At 43.2% G+C, this 21,880-nt stretch overlaps 7 protein-coding genes across 12 annotated transcripts in view; 6 read left to right on the forward strand and 1 right to left on the reverse strand.

The window, feature by feature from the left end:
- The first annotated feature begins 39 nt into the window (after positions 1 to 39).
- LOC108599998 (acetyl-coenzyme A synthetase) lies at positions 40 to 6,777 on the forward strand. The gene is made up of 5 exons (XM_017987278.2): positions 40 to 580; positions 4,510 to 5,248; positions 5,303 to 5,457; positions 5,517 to 5,685; positions 5,744 to 6,777. The coding sequence occupies exons 1-5, from the start codon at positions 270 to 272 to the stop codon at positions 6,380 to 6,382; spliced, it is 2,013 nt and encodes a 670-aa protein (XP_017842767.1). The 5' UTR covers positions 40 to 269; the 3' UTR covers positions 6,383 to 6,777.
- Positions 6,778 to 6,787: 10 nt separating this feature from the next.
- Positions 6,788 to 8,594, forward strand: LOC108600001 (inositol monophosphatase 1-like). 5 transcript variants are annotated; one of them, XM_017987282.2, is made up of 4 exons: positions 6,788 to 7,575; positions 7,629 to 8,131; positions 8,184 to 8,338; positions 8,512 to 8,594. In XM_017987282.2, the coding sequence occupies exons 1-4, from the start codon at positions 7,396 to 7,398 to the stop codon at positions 8,517 to 8,519; spliced, it is 846 nt and encodes a 281-aa protein (XP_017842771.1). In that variant the 5' UTR covers positions 6,788 to 7,395; the 3' UTR covers positions 8,520 to 8,594. The 5 variants fall into 5 exon arrangements, with proteins under 5 accessions (XP_017842771.1, XP_017842772.1, XP_017842770.1 ...); XM_017987283.2 differs by having other exon boundaries at positions 8,475 to 8,542; XM_017987281.2 differs by lacking the exon at positions 8,512 to 8,594 and having other exon boundaries at positions 8,184 to 8,462.
- Positions 8,459 to 9,806, forward strand: LOC108600000 (inositol monophosphatase 1-like). Its single transcript, XM_017987280.1, has 3 exons — positions 8,459 to 8,869; positions 8,924 to 9,289; positions 9,349 to 9,806. Exons 1-3 carry the CDS (start codon positions 8,544 to 8,546, stop codon positions 9,698 to 9,700), a joined length of 1,044 nt encoding a protein of 347 aa, XP_017842769.1. The 5' UTR covers positions 8,459 to 8,543; the 3' UTR covers positions 9,701 to 9,806.
- Positions 9,779 to 10,861, forward strand: LOC108600003 (inositol monophosphatase 1-like). Of its 2 annotated transcripts, none has more exons than XM_017987286.2 (3): positions 9,779 to 9,923; positions 9,978 to 10,483; positions 10,568 to 10,861. In XM_017987286.2, exons 1-3 carry the CDS (start codon positions 9,798 to 9,800, stop codon positions 10,836 to 10,838), a joined length of 903 nt encoding a protein of 300 aa, XP_017842775.1. In that variant the 5' UTR covers positions 9,779 to 9,797; the 3' UTR covers positions 10,839 to 10,861. The 2 variants fall into 2 exon arrangements, with proteins under 2 accessions (XP_017842775.1, XP_017842776.1); XM_017987287.2 differs by having other exon boundaries at positions 9,978 to 10,508; positions 10,568 to 10,659.
- Positions 10,862 to 10,878: 17 nt separating this feature from the next.
- On the forward strand, positions 10,879 to 12,861 carry LOC108599999 (CG9389). The gene is made up of 3 exons (XM_017987279.1): positions 10,879 to 11,880; positions 11,934 to 12,305; positions 12,357 to 12,861. Exons 1-3 carry the CDS (start codon positions 11,006 to 11,008, stop codon positions 12,763 to 12,765), a joined length of 1,656 nt encoding a protein of 551 aa, XP_017842768.1. The 5' UTR covers positions 10,879 to 11,005; the 3' UTR covers positions 12,766 to 12,861.
- A 104-nt stretch (positions 12,862 to 12,965) lies between these two features.
- LOC108598747 (inositol monophosphatase 1) lies at positions 12,966 to 14,200 on the forward strand. Its single transcript, XM_017985483.2, has 4 exons — positions 12,966 to 13,134; positions 13,196 to 13,329; positions 13,389 to 13,757; positions 13,812 to 14,200. The coding sequence occupies exons 1-4, from the start codon at positions 13,066 to 13,068 to the stop codon at positions 14,074 to 14,076; spliced, it is 837 nt and encodes a 278-aa protein (XP_017840972.1). The 5' UTR covers positions 12,966 to 13,065; the 3' UTR covers positions 14,077 to 14,200.
- Positions 14,201 to 15,712: 1,512 nt separating this feature from the next.
- Positions 15,713 to 21,880, reverse strand: part of LOC108600442 (ecdysone-induced protein 78C) — a 32,820-nt gene continuing 26,652 nt past the window's right edge. Inside the window, 3 exon segments of the mRNA XM_033293430.1 lie at positions 15,713 to 16,689; positions 16,756 to 17,031; positions 17,096 to 17,649. Coding sequence (XP_033149321.1) covers positions 16,312 to 16,689; positions 16,756 to 17,031; positions 17,096 to 17,649 — 1,208 coding nt within the window. The 3' untranslated portion in view covers positions 15,713 to 16,311.

A 21,880-nucleotide genomic window follows, 5' to 3' on the forward strand; every position in this document is an offset into this window, starting at 1 on the left:
TCAGCTGCTTGTCCAAAAGCTTTGCGTGCGAAAAAAGCCCTCGGTGTTTGGCAAAAAGCTTCAGTGCTCAAATGAAACTCAAATCGTGAGGTACACGTAAATTCGTGCGCTGCGTCAAGTGAAAGAACAAACAAATCCAAGCACACTCTCGCATACAAAAACCACTAACTGCAATATAAGCTATATAGAGAATAAATAAAGGACAATTGTTGAGGCAAGAGTAAAGACAAGTGAAATCAAGAACAAAAACATAGAAGGCCGGACCAAAAATGCCAGCGGAAAAATCAATATACAATCCAAATCCGGCAATCAGCCGTAACGCGTACATATCCAGCTTCGAGGAGTACACGAAGTTCTATCAAGAGTCCTTAGACAATCCTGCCGAGTTTTGGAAAAAGATAGCCAAGCAGTTCCACTGGGAAACACCTGCTGATGCCTCCAAGTTTATGCAATACAACTTTAACATCTCCAAGGGACCTATCTCAATCAAATGGATGGAGGGCGCCTCAACCAACATTTGCTACAATCTATTGGATCGCAATGTGCGCAACGGCCTGGGTGATCAAATTGCCTATTACTGGTAAGTGGAGAAGGACACAACACAATTTGCAGTTGGTAGGTCGTAAGAAAACAGACACGTGAAAGGACAACAATGTATTGATTTTTTTTGCTTTCGCCTACGTTGCGATTACGAAACGCTTTCGTGACGTAGGCCAAACAACCACCCGACCTCAAACCACCCTTCGTTAGAGGACAAACAGATGATTGCAATGTTAACTTGAGACTGTTGTCACTTGACAGGGCTTTCTCTCACGCTCATACATACCAACACACTCTCACTCTCTTTCAAGGGCAGAGCTTCTTGGTAAATTGAGCTTGCATGAAAGTTGACAGCTGACTTGGAAAAATAAATCAATGTTGAATTGGGAGCTACAATCTAGCAAACTGATATAAATAGACATTTACATTACTGCTAATGTTAAGATATATAGCTCAGTGGGGTTATTTGAATTTGCAAATCTTGAGATAGCATAAATAAAGATAAAGTACATTACTTGCTTGATACACAACGTATGCTAATCAGTCTCTTGACTAAATATTTTGGTATAACATACTCTCTTACATCTAAATAGGTTTGTATGTCCATAAGTACATGCAAAGTTTCGGGCGCGTATATTTTATAGTTCTTTTGTTTAATTTTGTTGTCTAGGCTGCTTTAAATTAATGGCAACGACGCCTAGTTTTGAGCAAATATTTGTGTACGCATAGATGTTTATAGAATCGTAAATGAAGATAAACTTTTACACAAATGTCCACATATGTAGGTGTGTGTTAGCAAATTAAAATTTATAATCACGATTGAAGTGTGTACGACACATGTTTATATTTATCTGTCTCTTGAGTAGTCAGGTGCTAAATGGAAGTGCTCTTCAGCACCTGTTCAAGCCCTTAAAAATTGCACTCGAAGGCGTATTACGTATTTGCGGAGAATTTCTTTTTTCTATTCCAAGTCTGTTTTGAGCAAAGTTCAAATCAATGCGTTCGTTCCAAGACATGTTAAGCAAATGTTAATTCCGTAATCTGCTTGGGGTTATCAGTGCAGTTCAGCATGTGAAAAGAAATGTAAATTATGAAGAACGAAATTGAAGTGAGAATAGCAATAGAATGGAAAGCCAGGTATATGAAAGGCAAGCACAAGGTCAAGCTCAGTCCGGGGTGAACAGCTGCGTTAATCTTAAAACGGCAACACTATTAAGCTGAATAGCAAAGATAGATAAGATAGCACGCACACTATTAGCAACAATTAGCACAAACAGATAACAACAATAAAGTTAAGCGTAAGCAAAACCAAGCAAATCAAAATCTGAGTTTACCTATAGTATATTTACAATGTCATAAAAACTTAAGAAAGCAACAAAATCTGCAATTTGTCAAAGATAAAATATGAATTGTTTTTATCAACTTTTGTGACAAGATTAGGCTGCACTCTCTTAAGCCGCACTCTCTTTCGAAAGCGTTTATATAAGCAGACGAATTTGAACATGGCGCGCAAATTGTTTATTCAAATTAATTTTATTGCGAACGCACAAAATTCACGTTAAATTCAAAGTAACGCATTAATGTATGTCATTGCGTCTGTCTGGCCAATGAGCATGGACAGCGGCAAGGTGTTAAAGAAAAATGGGCAAAGTACAGACACACGCTTAAATATATCACATTTAATTCAGTTTTAGAAGCATACAGCATCAGATTACAGTTTGGGCTGCATTGCGCGTTTAAAAAAAATCACGCGACCAGACAGAAAGAGAGGGCAATAGAAAGCATTTCCATCAAACTTACCCTACAAAAAGCATACAAGCATGCTTATGTATGTATATATGTATGTATGTTTGTGTGTAGTTGAATATGCGAAATAGTGCTGACACATTTAAAGTTCGAGAGAATGAGTAACACCAATAACAATATGTTTGTTTATTTGCAATTAGGTAATCATCATATCTTTGCTTGTTTTCATTTGCAATTACCTACCTGTGCTTGTTTTTTATATACATGTAAATTTATAATGGGCCTAACCTTAACTTTGGTAAATACTCTCTTTCAATTTCAATTGCAAAACACAGCGCATTGCTCTTGGCCACACGTTTTTCAAATTAACGTCTCCAGCTTGTCTGGGCTCTGATCATACGATGTTGCTCTCAAACTGTAGGGCCGTCTGTTCACACACACATACACACAAGCAACGCTTTGGCAAAAGCTTTTAGCAATTGTTTTAGAGTCTTCACGCAATCTATTAATCCAACAACAAATGAAAACATTCGATGCGATTTGTTGTTGTTGTTGCGATTTGATTTGGACACGCGAATCAACAGCTGAGTTATTTGCTTAGATTTATGTTCTTCGCAATACTCTGCCTCTCTCTTGCTCTCTTTTTACCCACATGATACAAGTCAAGTGAACACGCGTACTGTTTAGAAAAACATTTTCATACAAATGTTGATAAGCACAAGAGATAAACCACGCAATTGGCGGTCAAGATCATGAGGTGTTTTTTCGCTGATTGGTTTCTATGCAGCTTCAAAAATTCATTGTCTGGCACTAAACTTAGTATACATTGATGAGTTGCGTTTTATTTAGCGATAAGTGTGCGTCAACTGCTTTTCGGCTAAAACTTAAAATATCACTTTATACATGTTGTTATTTTATATAACAAAACCACGCCATCACACCAGCTAGCCGGCAAAAGTTAATCTAAATTAGTCATCTAGCAAGAATGCTCGTAATGGTTTGAATAGCATTGTGATTTTAAAACTGTAAGTTTGCTTTGGCCTTGAGTAGAGTGCCTTTAATTTTAAAGATACAAAATTGTTTACGTTTCCAAATATTTTTAAGTTATTACTAATTTTTATCATGTAATTTCGCATGTTCTTTTAAATGTTTCATAAGAAACAAAGCGTATTGGTCACTTTTATTTTCATTCATTTCGTCCGAAATAAATTCGCGCACTTTGCTCCAAAACAAAGTGTCAATGTTGTACTAAAATTAACTTTGGCTACGTCACAATTCAGCAAATGCGCTTCCTGATTCCGATCAAGGCGTTTGTGGCTGATTGAAACTTATCGCTGCAAATGACTAAAAAGCTGATAACCCGGTAGTGGCTGCTATTAAGATTTAGTCAATCATTTACAATACATATTTGAGTCATTTCGAGTGCACTTGTTGCTTGTCTAGACTGGCAAGTATTTTATTTTGGGTTTTGTCTTGTGTTATAAATTACGAACTGTGGAAATTCGAAAAAGGTGACCTAGGCCTAACAATTGATTTTCCTTCAAAAAAGGTAACCTAGGCCTAACAATTGCTTTCCCAATTGCAGTTGTCCTTCAAATAAATTCAAGATTTTGTTGCAGTCACGACTCTTAGCCGCAGCTTTCGAAAGCTTAGACTTAGACTGGTTTTCATAGACAGTTTGTTAGCAAGAATGAATTGAAAAGTATCTACAAGCATTAAACTAAAAAATATTCTTAAACTCTCATGTACTTTTTTTTTTGCTTTTCAGTGAGTTTATTGTTTAATTTTAAATCAAGCAAATCACTTTTAATTAACGAGCGTCCAATGAATTTTTAATGCATATTTGGTGCATACACTTATTGCATATACTGTGCAATAAATATAAAATACAAATATGTAGGTAATTGCAGCTGTTGAATTTATTGTTGCTATTGTGTTTGCGAGAACAAAAGAGTAGATCGCCAATTGAGCAGCAAGTGAGAGTGGGCGGCGTTGGGAGGGTCGAACATAATTGACACCCACTGTCATTTGTTGCTTAAACAAGTTATGTTATGGCACGTGCAATTGAAATTACTGCAATTAGGAGGATCAAAATTAAAGTAAATTATACAATTGAGTACAAAATACTTACCCAGCTGACACCCTGTATAATTTTAAACTGTCCCAAAGTGGGCAGCGTGCCAAACATTAAATAATTTGTGTTTCCTCATTTGCATATTGCAGGGAGGGCAACCACCCCGACGATTACTCACGTGGTCTCACCTATCGCAAGCTGCTGGAGGAGGTCTGCCGCTTCGCCAACGTGCTAAAGGATCATGGCGTGCAGAAGGGCGATCGCGTGGCCATCTATATGCCCATGATCTTGGAGCTGCCCATTGCCATGCTGGCCTGCGCACGCATTGGCGCCGTGCACTCGATTGTGTTTGCGGGCTTCTCACCGGATTCGCTGGCGGAGCGCATGTACGATTGCAAGGCCAAGCTGTTGATCACGGCTGATGGCGCCTGGCGTGGCGAGAAGCCGCTGTATCTGAAGGCGCTGTGCGACACAGCTTTGGAGAAGGTGGAGGAGATGGGTCATGCAGTGGAGAAGTGCATTGTGGTGTCGCATTTGAAGCGCGTAACGCCTTGCCAGGAGAACCATGTGGAGCAGGATATACCCTGGACCGATGATCGCGACTACTGGTGGCATGAGGAGATGGAGGACAAGGAGCCAGCCTGCTATCCCGAATGGATGGATGCTGAGGATCCGTTATTTATGCTCTATACCAGCGGCTCCACTGGCAAACCCAAAGGTGTGCTACACACCACCGCTGGCTATCTGCTCTATGCGGCCACGACATTCAAGATTGTGTTTGATTACAAGCCCGGCGATATTTATTGGTGTACCGCCGATGTGGGCTGGATTACTGGCCACACCTATGTGGTCTATGGTCCACTGGCCAATGGCGCAACTTCAGTTATTGTAAGTCTAGCAATCAAATGAAAAACTTTTAGCTAATGCGTGTGTTCTTTGCAGTTCGAGGGCACTCCCTTCTTTCCTGAGAACGATCGCTACTGGAGCGTCATTGACAAGTACAAGGTGACGCAGTTCTATACGGCGCCCACAGCTATACGTGCGCTCATGAAATTCGGAGAAGCACCTGTGCTCAAGCACAATCTGAGTGGACTCAAGTGAGTTAGCATGACTGACTGACTGATAGCGCAGATTTGATTAAATTTGTTTACTGCAGAGTGCTGGGCAGCGTTGGTGAGCCTATCAATCCCGAGGCTTGGCTTTGGTACTATCGCTATATAGGCAAGGAGCAGTGCTCCATCGTGGACACCTTCTGGCAGACAGAAACTGGCGGTCACGTTATAACGCCCCTACCCGGTGCCACGCCCATGAAACCAGGCTCAGCCGTAAGTAACTTTGAGTTATGTTTTGTTATAATTTCTATAATTCGTTTGCCATTTGCAGTCGTTTCCCTTCTTTGGCGTCAAACCCATTTTGCTGGACGAGTGCGGCATTGAGATCAAGGGTGAAGGTGAGGGCTACTTGGTATTTTCGCAGCCCTGGCCAGGCATGATGCGCACGCTTTACAACAATCACGAGCGCTTCGAGGATACATACTTCTCCAAGTTTCCTGGCTTCTACTGCACCGGAGATGGCGCTCGTCGCGATGCTGACGGCTACTTGTGGATCACTGGCCGCGTTGATGATATGTTGAATGTTTCGGGCCATCTCATGTCCACAGCCGAGGTGGAATCTGTGCTCACAGAGCATCCACGTGTAGCCGAATCGGCTGTGGTCTCGCGTCCACACCCGGTCAAGGGCGAGTGCCTCTACTGCTTCATTACGCCCAATGAGAACGAGCCGTTTGATCAAAAGCTCATTGCCGATCTGAAGAAGATGGTGCGTGAGCGCATTGGCCCCTTTGCCATGCCCGATGTTATACAGAATGCGCCCGGATTGCCCAAAACGCGTTCGGGCAAGATAATGCGTCGCGTGCTGCGCAAGATTGCAGTCAACGATCGCAATGTGGGCGACATCTCAACGCTGGCCGATGAGAACATTGTGGAGCAACTGTTTGCCAATCGTCCTGTAGAGGCCAAGTAGAGCGATTACCATGCACACTTGCTTTCTAGCTACTCTAGAGTTTCGCGCTAGCTCAACCTTAACTGCGTATTTATATTATACGTGCATCTTGTAAATCTCCCCCTACACTTTACTATACTAACTTAATGTTTAACGCTAACTTGTTGGACCCCAGTGCGGGCTCACATATTCCAATTAGTTCTTAAAGCAGTTGCCTGCGTGTGTGTGTGACCAAGTGTTATATTGATTGATTCTTTAGCGTATATACTATATGTCCTAACATTAGCACGCATATATAGTTTGATTGCAGTTCATTTGTTTCTTTGTTGTAGTCTTAGCTTAAGTTTTTGCTAGATTCGTTGTGATACAAATTTAATTATATTAATTATTGTATGTATTTTTAGTAGCATTGATATAAACAAAATATAAACACAATTCCCTCAAAAAGAAATACATATTCACCCACAAAAACAAACCGAACACATAATTTTTCATTTGAATTCCATTTTGTGTTGTAGTATTGTTAATTATACTTTGTATTTTGCTCATTTTCAAGGCACCACCAACCATGGAGCACGTAAGTCCACTCCCTTGCTGGGTTTCAACCATCTGCTATACTAGTTAATAAGTTCGAAAACGATACATATCAATGTTGGCATTCCTAAAAGTTTAACAACTATACTAAATACTAGTATATATATATATTTATATGTGTTATATAGTCAAAAGACTTGCTGCAACGTAAACATATCATTGAAGTTACTGCTGCTAGCAGAGTTTATATCCTGTAAGCTTTGCTCTTATACATATCACTATTGTTGGTTACGTACGCTAACCTATAGAGTATTATTATTATTATAACTGTTATTTATGAACGTTGCTAAGCGAGAGCATTTTATGAAACGTAGTGCTTCTTTTTATTTGTGGTAAGCAGCCAAGTATTGAAGACTACGTATGAATGTACTATATAAAGTTCGTTAGTTGGGCTGTTGGCGTTAAGATATACATACATATATTTATTGAATCATATATAAATGTGTATAATAAAGTTTATTGTTGCAAAGCATTTACTGTCTACAATTCTGAAACGTTTAATGGCGCTCTTAAATACTAATAAGGCTTTCAAAGCTGCAGCGCTGCAGAGAAGTTTCTCCAAGGCTGAGCGTGGGCAGGCCTGTCAACTAATCTCAGACCTAATCCACAAAAGTGGTGAAGTAAGCCTTAAAGAATTTTAAAATGTCAACTAATTAATGCACTCATATTTTAGTTAATGCTAAAGTCCTTGCGTGATGGTCTACGCTTTAAAACAAAGTCACATCCACGCGATGTTGTAACGACTACAGACAAGGCAGTGGAGCAGTTGCTGATTTCGGGCATAAGCAAAGTGTTTCCGGAGCATCAATTCATAGCCGAGGAAGGCACAGCAGGTGCAGCCAAGTCTAATGTGCTCAGCGACGCACCCACTTGGATAATTGATCCCATTGATGGCACAATGAACTTTGTGCATGGCTTTCCACACTTTTGCTGCTCGATAGCGTTATATGTGCAGAAGCAGTGTGAGCTCGCCTGGATCTATAATCCCATGCTGCGGCAGAGCTATGTCATGCAACGTGGCAAGGGCAGCTACTTCAATGGGCAGCGTGTGCATGTTAGTGGACAAGAGAAGCTGCAGCATGCGCTGGTCTATGTGGAGTGGTCCGTGCGCCGAACTGAAGCTGGCGATGTGGCAAGCACGCAAGCCATGCACGCTCTATTGCCCAAGGTGCAGGGGTAAGCAGAAAGGCATTTGATTGTCAATGCTTTGGATTAAATGCTGCTGCAGCATACGCTCGCTTGGCTCCACAGCTCTCAATCTGGCGCAGCTGGCCAGTGGCATGTGTGATGCGTACTTCCATTGTGGTCCACATATATGGGACTTTGCCGCCGGTGTGCCCTTAGTGCTGGAGGCAGGCGGTGTTGTGCTGGATCCTTGCGGCGGTGAGTTCGATCCGCAGTCACGTCGCATGCTGGCCGCTGCGAGTCCAGAGCTGGCGCAGCAACTTCTACCGCTTGTGCCACAATTGTTCTTGCCACGGGATGAGTAAATCACAGCAGGCTTCCTCTTGACTTTCAGATTGAACACATTCGATAATAAAATACAGCTAAATTAGTAGGTTAATATTTCTTGGACATTACTGGACAAATGCAAACAGCGCTCAGAGGATTTCTTTTGAGCTGCAGTCGCAGCTCTGGCAAAATGACGCCTCCCAATAAGCCTGGCCAGAAGCAGACTGCCAAGCCAGGTGCAACCAGCCAAGGCCAGTGCGGTGACTCTACCGCGAACATGGACGACTGCTTCGAACTGGGCTTCTCCAGTGTGCGCTTGGCCACAGCTGAGCTGATGAAGGCGCTCGAGTTGCAGCCAAAATTCATTTCGGCCAGCACTCGCCGGGACATGTACACCGAATGGCACGGGCGTATAGAGGAAATGATAAAGAAGCGCATAAGCAAAGTCTATCCCGATCACATGTATGTAGGTAGCCAAGATTACATGCACACATACTTAGCCCAGCTTCATTGCAGCATCATTGTGGAGAACAAGGCCGACTATGATAAGCGTTCGGCGTTGAAGCTGACGGCAGCGCCCACTTGGATTCTTGATCCCATCGATGGCACGATGAACTTTGCGCATGGCTTTCCCTACACCTGTGTCTCACTGGCCTTCTGGCAGGAGAAGCAGCCGGAGTTTGGCATCATTTGGAATCCCTTCCTGGATCAGTGCTACACAGCGCGTCGTGGCTATGGCGCCTTCATGAATGTCAAGCCTTTGAATGTCAGCAAACGCGACCAGCTCTCGGAGGCGCTGATCATACACGAGCTGGGCACGGATCTCACCTTTGCGGATAAGAAGCTGAAAAACATTGATCAGATAGCACGCAAGGCGCATGGGTAAGTAAATTTATAGATTTACAAGTTTCACTTTAAGCTCATGCAAGTTTAACTTGCAGTTTGCGCAGCTTGGGCAGCACGGTGTTGAACATGTGCATGGTGGCTCAAGGATTCGCGGATGCTTATTACGAGTTCGGCTGTCATGCTTGGGATATGGCTGCGGGTGTGTTGCTGGTGCAAGAAGCGGGCGGTGTGGTAGTGGATCCATCGTTGCAGCCTGTGGACTTAATGTCACGTCGCATGCTTTGCGCCTCAAGTCCAAAGCTAGCCCAGGAATTGTCTGCCTTGCTTGTCAAGTATGAGCCACAGCCAAGAGATGACGATGAGCGTAGACCACCTAAGCCAACTATCTCAAAGCCCACAGGACCGCTGGACGTCTGCTCGCAGCTGCCACCGAAGAAAAACTCTTGAGGATTCAGTTTGGCCCAGCTCTTAGAAGGCATTGCCATGTATTTTAAATTTTTCGTGTATAATATTGAGAATTAAATCTGGGCCTTAAATGTAAAATATGCTAAAATCTGCATGCCAACGTATCTTGTATGGATTCCTGCGCTGCCACAGATGCAAGTCCACAATGGTTAATGTGGATCAGTGCGCAGAGCAGATTTGCCAGCTGGTCGATCAGGCAGGCAAGGTGAGCGGCGTCATACACAGTCTAAAGTTAGTTCATTTGTTGCTGCCTCAATAGCAACTGCTGGAGGCCAGCAAAGAGTTGCGCAAATTTGAGACCAAGGCGCACAGCAGGGATTTGGTCACGACTACAGATGGCGCCATTGAAAAGCAACTGATGCAAGGCTTGCAGCTAAAGTTCCCCCAACATGTTTATATAGGCGAAGAGGGCACGGCCGGCGCTGCCACTGGACGCAAACTAAGCGATGCGCCCACCTGGATTATAGATCCCATTGATGGCACCATAAACTTTGTGCATGGCTTTCCCTATAGCTGCATCTCAGTGGGCTTTTGGCTGAACCAGCAGCCAGAACTGGCCATTTGCTATAATCCCTTGTTGCAGCAGCGCTTCACGGCGCGGCGTAACGCCGGCGCCTATCTCAATGGGCAACGCATTAGAGTCAGCGGGCAGACGCAGCTGCAACGAGCGCTGATTATGCATGAGCTGCAAGCGGCCAACTTCCCTAGAGAACTTATTGATAGACAGATCTGCAATGCTGAGCAAATGATGCTCAAGGCACACGCGTAAGCTATGGACTTCTATATCTTCGTAAATTGAATTGAAATATAAAAGCAATAAATTTATATTTTATGTGTAATCCTCTATAGCCTACGCACCACTGGCTCTGCTGCAATGAATCTTTGCCTGGTCGCATTGGGCGCTGCCGATGGTTACTTTGAGTTCTTTCCTCACGCCTGGGACGTGGCTGCGGGCGTGTTGCTCGTGCGTGAGGCAGGTGGGGTCATTATCGATCCAGCTGGCGGAGACTTTGATATCATGTCGAGGCGTCTGTTGGCGACAGCCACACCACAGTTGGCACACCAAATGGTGCAGGCCTTGGCTAACTGGCAAATCTATGAGCAGCGCGACGATGTTTAAACAGCTCTGCATTGACTGTCAGGCTAAATTTATGTTTATTGTGTTTTGTTTAAAATTGCACTGAAATAGAAAATTAATAATTTCGTTCTAAATTAATAGCGGACCATGCAATAGCTTGGTGACAATTGGTAAACTCACCTGCAGCTCCATTATAACATAAAGCAAACATGGCGGAGCAAAAGGACGGCAAGAACGCGGAGCCAGCGCCTGACAGCACTGACACACCCCCTGGGCCGGAGGAGCAGCAGGCTACGCAACAGAATGCTCATGCTAGCGATCAACGTAATACGCCGGCACATAGCACGACCAGAGATCTACTAGCTGTCGATTCGAAATCTACACAACGCACTAGAGATGATACACCCAAGCGTAGTAGATCAACGATTCTAATAGCTCCGGAAGTGGCACCACCAGTTCCGCCACCGAGTCAGCCAAAAAATGCTGCAACCGAATTCGGCCTGGAGGATCACACGGCTAACTCGCAGGATCCACGAGTGTCTCAAATGCGAGGGTCTTCCAAAACTGCGATCACGGCAAGAAAAAGCGAGCCTCATGAACACGCAGGTGCCGCAACTCCAAAGGCTTATGTAGATACGCCTGTCACGCCACCACCTACTCCACCAGCTACGCCGATAAGTACGCCACCAACATCGCCAACCACGACCGCAGAAAGTGCACCAATTGTGGTGCCGCCAATACCGCTGATGATTCCGGCGGCTAATGATAATAAGAAAAACAACGATAAATCAACTAACACAGACGTGACCTTTGATCCCTCCAAGGAGTACGCTTGGAAGACCACCAATACCTCCGGTTTAATGTACACGGACACTGATGAACCGGCGGAGCAGCTCAATCTAGCTGAATGTTTGGCATTCATAGTCGGGGTGGTGAAAACGGCAGGCGCCTTTGCCTTGGTGGCCAACAAAAACCAACAGGAGTACACGACGAAGCAGCACAAGCGTGATCTGCTCACGAGAACCGACAACGAGGTGGAGGAGATGATTATCAAAGCTATATGTGAAAGATATCCACAACACAAGTTGGTAAAATCTACAGGTTGCTTAACATTAAAATAATTGAACATTCATTTAGGTTTATTGCCGAAGAGCGCGTGTCGAGAACATCATCGAAGCAAGTGGTGCTTACTGATGAGCCCACATGGATAATTGACCCGATCGATGGCACCATGAACTACGTGCATCACTTTCCTTACTACTGCATCTCGGTGGCACTGCTAATTGACAAAACAACTGTGCTTGGAGTTGTCTATAATCCGCCGCTACAGGAGTGCTATACGGCGCGGAAGGGACATGGCGCTGCACTGAATGATCAGCGTATGTGTACCAGTGGTCAGTGCGAGTTGAGTGAGGCCATGATATTGCAAGAATACACCTCCGAAACAAATGATGATCGCGCCGAGGTGTCTGTGGAGAATACAAATCGACTTAGCAAGAAGGTTCATGCGTAGGTTAACAGGCTTACAATACTTACGCTTTATTAATTTTTGTTGCTTAGCTTACGCTCGATTGGTTCCTCAGCCATGGGATTGGCAATGGTGGCCTCTGGCGTAGTAGATGGCTTTTATCACTTTGGACTGCACGTCTGGGACATGGCAGCTGGCAATTTGTTGGTCACAGAAGCGGGCGGCACTGTCATTGATCCGGCCGGCGGACAGGTGGATATTATGTCGCGGCGTGTGCTGGCAGCAGCAACCTTTCCATTGGCAATGGCCCTTTCCGCCGAGCTGACGCAGAGTTATCCCAAGCCACGGGATGATGAGGCACAAGCTAGTTCGTCACGTAAGGAGTCAAAGCCAAAGCAGGATTTCACTGGACAAACTGAATTTTCCGACGACAGCTTTTCTGTGTCCTCGGAGAATTCAAGATTATCCGAGTTTGAGACGCAAAAACCTAAGCCCTCGTAAGCAACACATTCAATTGCTCACCAAGCTGCATATTCCATATATTTAAATATTATTAAATATTACAAAATATTATTAAATATTATAAACGAAGAGAAACTACGTTTTTTAAACTTGTCCCCAATCGTTGTTATGATTAATCGAACTATCGATAACCTCATAAGGCTGCCACCTAATACAAATCTTTTGTTGTGAGAAAACAGCTGGTTAAAAGCTTTTTAGTTTGTGCGCCGACTTAATTAAATTATACACTCGCATTTGCAATTTGCAAATCGAATAAAGAATAACACAAATAAACTGACAATGGCAGACAACGTTGATCTGGGCAAGTGCTTCGAAATCATCAACAACTTGACCACCGAGGCGGGGCGTGTAAGTATAATGGAATTTTCCATGCGCATGGAATTTTACTGTCTGTGCTTTGTGTACACAGCTAATTGTGCACAACAATGAGACTCGCCAGGACTTCGTGTGCAAGTCGGGCGACATTGATTTGGTGACGCAAACGGATCAGGATGTAGAGAAGCTTATAATGAACGGCATTCGTCACCACTTTCCAAGTCATAAGTACTTTTAATTTTCGGTCTTGCTTAGGCAGCTTAACATAAATCTCATGCTAATTGCAGATTCATTGGCGAGGAGGAAAGCAGCACAGATGCTGGAGTTAAGAAGCTGACGGATGAGCCTACCTGGATAATTGATCCCGTGGATGGCACCATGAACTTTGTCCATGCATTTCCCCACTCGTGCATTTCGGTGGGTCTAAAAGTAAACAAGGTCACGGAAATGGCTATTATATACAATCCTATGCTGGAGCAGCGATTTACGGCGCGACGTGGCCAAGGTGCCTTTTATAACGGACGCCGCATACAAGCCAGCGGCCAAAAGGAGCTAAGCAAAGCTCTAGTAACCAGCGAGTTTGGCACCACTCGTGATGAGCAAAAGATGAAGGTGGTCAATGAGAATTTTGCCAATATGGCAAAGAAGGTGCATGGGTAAGTGCATGCCACATATGCATATGCTTCAGTTGTCTTAATTGCCCCATTTAGGTTGCGCGTGCTGGGTTCGGCGGCTTTGAACATGGCTATGGTTGCGCTCGGCGCTGCTGATGCCAACTACGAGTTTGGCATTCATGCCTGGGATGTGTGTGCTGGCGACTTGATTGTGCGCGAGGCGGGAGGTGTGGTTATCGACCCAGCCGGCGGTGAGTTTGACATCATGTCGCGACGTGTGCTCGCCGCTGCAACTCCCCAGCTTGCCCAGGAGCTAAGTAAAGAGCTGACGCAATTCTATCCACAGCCGCGAGATGATTAAGCGGCGCTTTACTTGCATTGCACGTTTGCAGCAGTGGAAAAAGCATTTCATTATTTTGATTAATCCAAAGAGTTTGCATTGTTCGCGAAATAAAACTCGTGTCATGTACACCATATACACATAATATGTATGTATGCATACTAACTACTGTTATAATAGTTAATCAGTTTATTTAGAGACGTTTGTTTTGCTTTCAAGTACTTTTCTGTAATTTAATTACAATCTGCGGCTTTTGTTTTTCTTTCATAAATTGTTTTTTCTCAAGTGTGCTTATCTACTTTAGCTGCATATAGTAGTTGGTTTTTGTATATGTTTATATATATATATTTTTTTTTTGTAGTTAAGCGATTTATTTCTTTACTGTGACATTTAGACATAAAACCTGTAGTTTTGCATTTGGAAAATTTCGAGATGAGCAGCTACGGTATACACTTGACGCAAGCTCGAAAATTTTGGTTGATTCATGAGCATATTGCTTGGGCCGATCTGTGTTTTTAATGGATTCATAGTTAAGGGCTTTAGATATATTGCTTGCTTAGTTTAACTAGCAACGAGCGAGAGAAATTTGTTATCTTAGGAAGTCGACGTTTACGTTTGATCTTTGACATTAATCATTTATATTTTTAAAGAGTATTATATTTTATTTTATGTCTGTATGTATGTTCTAACCACGAATACCATTTAAAATTTGACACATCATTGAAAAATGTAATCAAAGCTACTTGTATGTAAAAAATTGTATCTATGTATTTAATATTTGTTTTAGTTTATTTTAATTTAAATTTATATCTTGCATTTTGCATTTAAATAAAGTATATTAACGCTACAATTCACATGGTTCCATTATGCGCACTGGTTTCCACTGATCGCTATATTGCAAATTGTAATTCTCATATAATAGTTTACTATATAGATACATATTCTAGTTGAATAAGCGAAAGGTACACATGGAGCATAAAATGGTCGCTATGTTAGCTCTAGAACATAACTTTATCTAGAAGTTTTTTTTCTTTGTTGTATAATAATTTGTTCGGTTTCATACTAATAAAAATTTACAAAATTTTCTATATAAATTCAACAATTAATGAAGAGTTTCTCAGAGTTTTGAAGTAATGTATATGATTCGATTTGAAACATGTATTTAGTATTTCAGTATTATTTAACGTAATACATGCACGAAAATTTAGCACCAATCTATTCAAAAATTCATCATCAAACTATTTGATTGTTCCAAGTTATACAAATTAAGCACTTACAAATTATTTGATATTTTAAACGAATATGAACACGTCTTCTATTATTTATGGTATACTTAATAGCGACGTCAAAGTGCCGTCGTCGTACGAGTTGCACTTTCCAAAGAAAAATGTGTTGCAAGTATGTATTTAGGTTTGTTTTTGTGTTTGGAAAGCGCAGGCTTAGCGCAACTTAAAGAAATAATAATCAGGCCGTAGCATTAAAGATTAATTTAAATTTATTTACACGCAATTACAATAAAACGAGCAAAGTAAAATGTTCTTTTGTTTTCTCGGGTCTTTTTGCTTGAACTACTTTAGATACAAATAATGCTAGGTATACATTGTAAGTATGTATATTTGATATATTATATATTTATAAGTAGTTACATAAGTAATTAAAAAAATAATAATAACCAGTATTTTTCGAACTTGAACGCTCGCACTTCAGTCGAGATTTTTTAATGATTCTTTTTTTTTTTATTTTCTCTCATGTGTTTGGTTTTTGAAATGTTGTGAGGACTTGTTGAGGAATTGTAGGATAAGAAAGTACAGTGGGGTTGTGGGCGAGTTGATGAGTTTGACAATGAAATAAATAAATTTTATGTTTGCGCGGGGGATATGTTCTTTCGATTTACACAAAACAAAAAAATAATAATTATAATAATAAAATGATTTTTTTTTGCAAAGTCTTTGAATGCGTGGAGACGAACATCAGTGAACATTGCTAAATATTTAATGCATTACTTTAGCTTTAGCTTTAGTTGTAGTTGTAATTGTAGCTTTAGTTAACTAAGTATCTGTATCGCTTGTAAAATGATAAATTGCTGCCTTGCCTAACCATGTCGATTAGTTATAGTTCAAAGTATGCATGCGTGTTTAATGCTAATTACTTAAACATACAAGTTGCTGAAATATTGTTTTGTTGTTGTTGTTGTTCTCGCTGTCACTCTCTTTCTCTCTCTGTCTCTGTCTCCGTCACCGTTTCTGTCTGATTTGTCTACAGCTCATCATCTGCCTTGGGTATGTCGAAGATTTCGGCAAAGAGCGGCGGCAGACGCAGCTTGGTCCAGTTCATTCGCAGCCAGTCCAGATGTGAGAAGTGCTTGGCGCCCAGCGAACGTAGCTCTGGTATCTTAGCCTCCAGCGCAGGCATCAGCTGCAGCGCCTGCGTTGAGCCAGCTCGTGATCTCAGTATCTGCACCCGCAAAGCCTCCGCCACCAGCTCCCGAGCACGAGCTATAACCTTGGGCTCGCTCAGACCAGCGCGATCTGTGGCCAGCAAGACCATGGCGGAGAACAGACCAATCTCAGTGTCGCTCAGCCCATAGGCATTGAGTGTGTTGGCAAAGTTTAGCAGCGCATTAACAAAGTCCGCCTACAAATAGCGTTCAAAGTATGTTACTCAATGAGCTTAAGAGTTCCCAATTAGCACTTGACTTACATCGTAGAGTATCTCGAGCTGCTGGCGTGTCAGATAGGCGCCATCGTCCAGCGTGAGCGTTGTGTCGTTTATCAGACGCGCCACATGCGTCAGCCATACCTCGAAGAAGCCCAGCTTGATGAGTATCAGTTGATCGTCCTGCGTGAAATCACAAAATCCGGGCACGCGCTTGGCGAACTCCACAATGCGCTGCACGCCGGGCGTAACGCGTGCCGAAAACTGTTGCCACAGCCAGATCTTCTGGAACTCCAAGCTCTCTGCCACAGTGGTTACAATCTGCAAGTGGCACGTAATTGATTATTATTGCTGCTGCTATTATTTTCAACTTGCTACTGCTTACCCCATTGTGTGGCACGGTTACTGGTCTGCGCATTAGCTCACGTGTGAGCTCCTCCGTGTAGGAGCAGTTGAGGCGATGCGCCTGCGAGACGCACACAATCACATCGTAGACAGTCAGTTCATTGGCTGTGGCAGCAATGCCATCATGATGATCCGTTTGCTGATGGCACATGGCCACCTGTGACATGGTCATATCGCTGCCCATGCCCACCAATTGCTGATGATGATTGCCTCCCACTACTGCTGTGGCATTGCTATTGTTATTTCCACTGCTATTATTATTATTGTTGGCACTATTGCAACCGCCCAGCTCCGTTGGCGACGATGCTATCGAACACATTTGTGGCGTTTGTGGTGTACTTGGCGTATTCACACGTACGCTGCTTGCATGCGTCTGTTGTTGTTGCTGTTGTTGTTGTTGTTGTTGTATTTGATTGGCACTAGACTCATCCGTACTGCTGTAGGATGTGCTGGCTGCTACCGTGACAGCGGCTGCTGCTGCTGCTCCGCCGTTCAGCTCACGTGAACGCTTGGGTACACGACCATAACGTACAGCTGTCAATGATAATAAATTGTAAAAGAAGTTAGCCACATAGTTAGCATTCAAGATAATCAAGATCAAAATGTTCTTAAACTAATAATGTACTATTCAATCATGTAAAACAATTACAATTATAATTATTAACTAATTTGTCCAAAACTTTACCAAATAATTCTAACGTTACACAGTTTTATGCTCATTTGCTCATTGCTTTCCGCGGCAACACAAAAAAGACGTACAAATCATACAATTAGTTGTCTGTTTTGTACATCAGCAGCCAACCGTTGCTTCTTTTGTACTTCAGCAATCAAAGGTTGCTTGTTTTGTACATCAGCAACAATTAGTTGATTGATTTGTACATCAGCAACCAAAGGTCTCTTGTTTTGTATATCCAGCAACCATTGGCTGCTTGTTTTGTACGGCAGCAACCATGGATTATTGGACTGCACGGCAAGCAACCAACGATTATTGGATTGCACGGCAGCACGCCAGCACCCATTGATTATTGGACTGCCCGACAGCAACCATTGATTATTTGAATGCACGGCAGCAACCATTGATTAATTGGAATGCACGCCAAGCAACCATTGAATTTTTGGACTGGCACGGCAGCAAACAACGATTTATTGGATTTTTGCACGGCAGCAACCATTGATTATTGGAATGCACGCCAGCCAACCATTGATTATTGGGATGCCGGAAGCAACCATTGACTATTGGTCTTTACGGCAGCAACCAATTGATTATTGGAATGCGCGGCACGGCAGCAAACAATGATTATTGGAATGCGCGGCAAAACCATTGATTATTGGAATGCGCGGCTAAATTATTGATTATAGGGATGCACGCCAGCAACCATTGATTATTGGAATGCGCGCAAAAACCATTGATTATTGGAATGCGCGGCAAAAACCATTGATTATTGGAATGCGCAGCAACAACCATTGATTATTGGACATGCGCGGAACAACCATTGATTAATGGTCTGCACGGCAGCAACCATGGGATTATTGGAATGCACCGGCACACCATTGATTAGGAATGCGCGGCAAAACATTGATTTTGGCATGCGCGGCAAAACCATTGATTAATGGAATGCGCCGGAAAACCATTGATAATTTGGAATGCAATAATTATGTTTGCCGCGCATTCCATATCAATGGTTTTTGCCGCGCATTCCATAATATATCCAATGTTTTGCCGCGCATTCCATAATCAATGGTTGCTGCCGTGCCGACCAATAGTCAATGGTTGTTCCCGCGCATCCCAATAATCAATGGTTGTTCCCGCGCATTCCAATAATCCATGGTTTTGCCGCGCATTCCAATAAGCATTGGTTTTGCCGCGCATTCCAATAATCAAATGTGTTGGCGCGCATTCCATAATCAATGGTTGCTGCCGTGCAGACCAATAATCAATGGTTTGCCCGCGCATTCCAATAATCAATGGTTTTGCCGGCGCCATTCCAATAATCCAATGGTTTTGCCGCGCATTCCAATGATATTGTTGTTGCCGATGCAGTCGCAATAATCAATGGTTGCTGCCGTGCAGCCCAATAGTCAATGGTTGTTGCCGCGCATTCGAATAATCAATGGTTTTGCCGCGCATTACAATAATCAATGGTTTTGGCCCGCGCATTCCAATAATAAATGTTTTGCCGCGCATTCCAATAATCAAATGGTTGCTGCCGGGCAGACCAATAGTCAATGGTTGTTCCCGCGCGCACTCCAATAATCAATGGTTTTCGCGCGCTTCCAATAATCATGGTTTTGCCGCGCCATTCCAATATCAATGTTTTGGCCGCGCAATTCCATACATCAATGGTTGCTGCCGTGCATTCCAATAATCAATGGTTGCTGCCGGGCAGACCAATAGTCAATGGTTGTTCCCGCGCATTCCAATAACAATGTTTTTGCCGCGCATTCCAATAATACATGGTTTTTGCCGCGCATTCCAATAATCAATGTTTTTTGCCGCGCATTCGCCAAAAATCAATGGTTGCTGCCGTGCATTCCGCAATAATCAAGTGGTTGCTGCCGTGCAGCACCAATAGTTAATGGTTGTTCCCGCGCATTCCAATATCAATGGTTTTTGCCGCGCATTCCAATAATCATTGTTTTTGCCCGTGCAGTCCAATAATCAATGTTGCCTGCGTGCAAGACCAAATAGTCCAATTGGTTGTTTCCGCCATATCCAATAATCAAATGGGTTTTTGCCGCGCATTCCAATAATCAATGGTTTTGCCGCGCATTCCAATAATCAATGTTTTGCCGCGCATATTCCATAAATCAATGGTTCTCGCCGTGTCATTCCAATAATCAACTGGTTTGCTGCCGTGCAGACGCAAATTAGCAATGGTTGTTCCCCCGCATTCCAATTAAATCAATGGTTTTGCCGCGCATGTCCAATAATCAATGTTTTGGCGGCGCATTCCCATAATCAATGGTTGCTGCCGTGGCATTCCATAATCCATGGTTGCTGCCGTGCAGACCAATAGTCAATGGTTGTTCCATCGCACTTCCTAATAATCATGGTTTTTGCCGCGGCATTCCAATAATCCATGGTTTTGCCGCGCATTCCAAAATGATCATTGGTTGTTGCCGTGCAGTCCAATAATCAATGGTTGCTGCGGTGCAGACCAATAGTCAATGTTTTCCCGCGCATCATCCAATAATCAATTGGTTTTGCCGCGCGTTCTAATATCAATAGTTTGCCGCGCATTCTAATAATCAATGGTTTTGCCCGGCATTCCAATAATCAATGGTTGCCGCCGTGTGCAGACCAATACTCAATGGTTGTTGGCCGCGCGAATTTCTCAATTAATCATGGTTTTGCCTGCGCATTCCAATTAATCAATGATTTTGCCGCGCATTCCAATATCCAATTGTTGCTGCCGTGCAGTCCAATAATCAATGGTTGCTGCCGTGCAGACCAATAGTCCATGGTTGTTCCCAATATCAAGGGTTGCCGCGCATTCCAATATATCCAATGTTTTGCCCGCATTCCAATAATCAATGGTTTGCCGCGCATTCCATAATCAATGGTTTGGCTGCCGTGCAGACCAATAGTCAAGGGTTGTTTGCTGCGCATTCCAATAATCAATGGTTTGCGCGCATTCCAATAATCAATGGTTTGCCGCGCATTCCAATTAACAATGTTTTTTTGCCGCGCATTCATAATCAGTATGGTTGTCTGCGGTGCAGACGCAATAGGTCAATGGTTGTTCCCCGCGCATGTCCAATAAATCATGGTGCCCGTCGCATTTCCAATTCAATGGTTTTGCCGCGTCATTCTCAATAATCCATTGTTTTGCCGCGTCCAGTCCTATAATCAATGGTTGCTGCCTGTGCAGACCAAAGTTAATGGTTTGTTCCCGGCGCATTCCAATAATCAATGGTTTTGCCGGGCATTCCAATAATCAATGGTTTTGCCGCGCCCCATTCCAATAATCAATGGTTTTTCCGCGCATTCCAATAATCAATTTGGTTGTTGCCGTGCAGTCCAATAATAACAATGTTGCTGCGTGCAGCCAATAGTCCAATGGTTTGTTCCCGCGCATTTCATATAATCAATGGTGCTTAGCCGTGCAGACGACAAATAGTCAATGGTTGTTCCTGCGGCGCATTCCAATAATCAATGGTTTGCCGTGCATTCCAATACTCAATGGTTGCTGCCGTGCAGTCCAATATTCAATGGTTGCTGCCGGCCATTCCAATAATCAATGGTTGCCGCCGTGCATTCAAATAATCATTGGTTGCTGCCGTGGCAGACCAATAGTCATGGTTGGCTGCGTAAAGACCAAATAGATCCAATGGTTGCTGCCGTGCATTCCAATAATCAATGGTTTGCCGCGTGCATTCCAATAATGCATTAATTCAGTGCAACTTACCAAATAGTTAATGGTTGTTGCCGCGCATTCCAATAATCAATGGTTTTGCCCGCGCAATTCAAAAATCAATGTTTTGCCGCGCATGTCCAATAATCAATGGTTGCTTGCGTGAGTCCAATAGTCAATGGTTGCTGGCGTGCATTCCAATAAATCAATTGGTTCCTGGCCGTGCATTCCCAATAATCAGGTTCTGCCGTGCAATCCAATAATCGTTGGTTGCTTCCGTGCAGTCCAAAAATCAATGGGTTGCTGCCGTGCAGTACAATAATCAATGGTTGCTGCCGTGCAATCAATAATCGTTGGTTGCTGCCGTGCAGGCCAATAATCAATGGTTGCTGCCGTGCAATCCAATAATC

The sequence above is a fragment of the Drosophila busckii genome, chromosome 3L (assembly GCF_011750605.1).
Source record: "Drosophila busckii strain San Diego stock center, stock number 13000-0081.31 chromosome 3L, ASM1175060v1, whole genome shotgun sequence".
In the NCBI taxonomy this organism is placed as follows: domain Eukaryota; kingdom Metazoa; phylum Arthropoda; class Insecta; order Diptera; family Drosophilidae; genus Drosophila; species Drosophila busckii.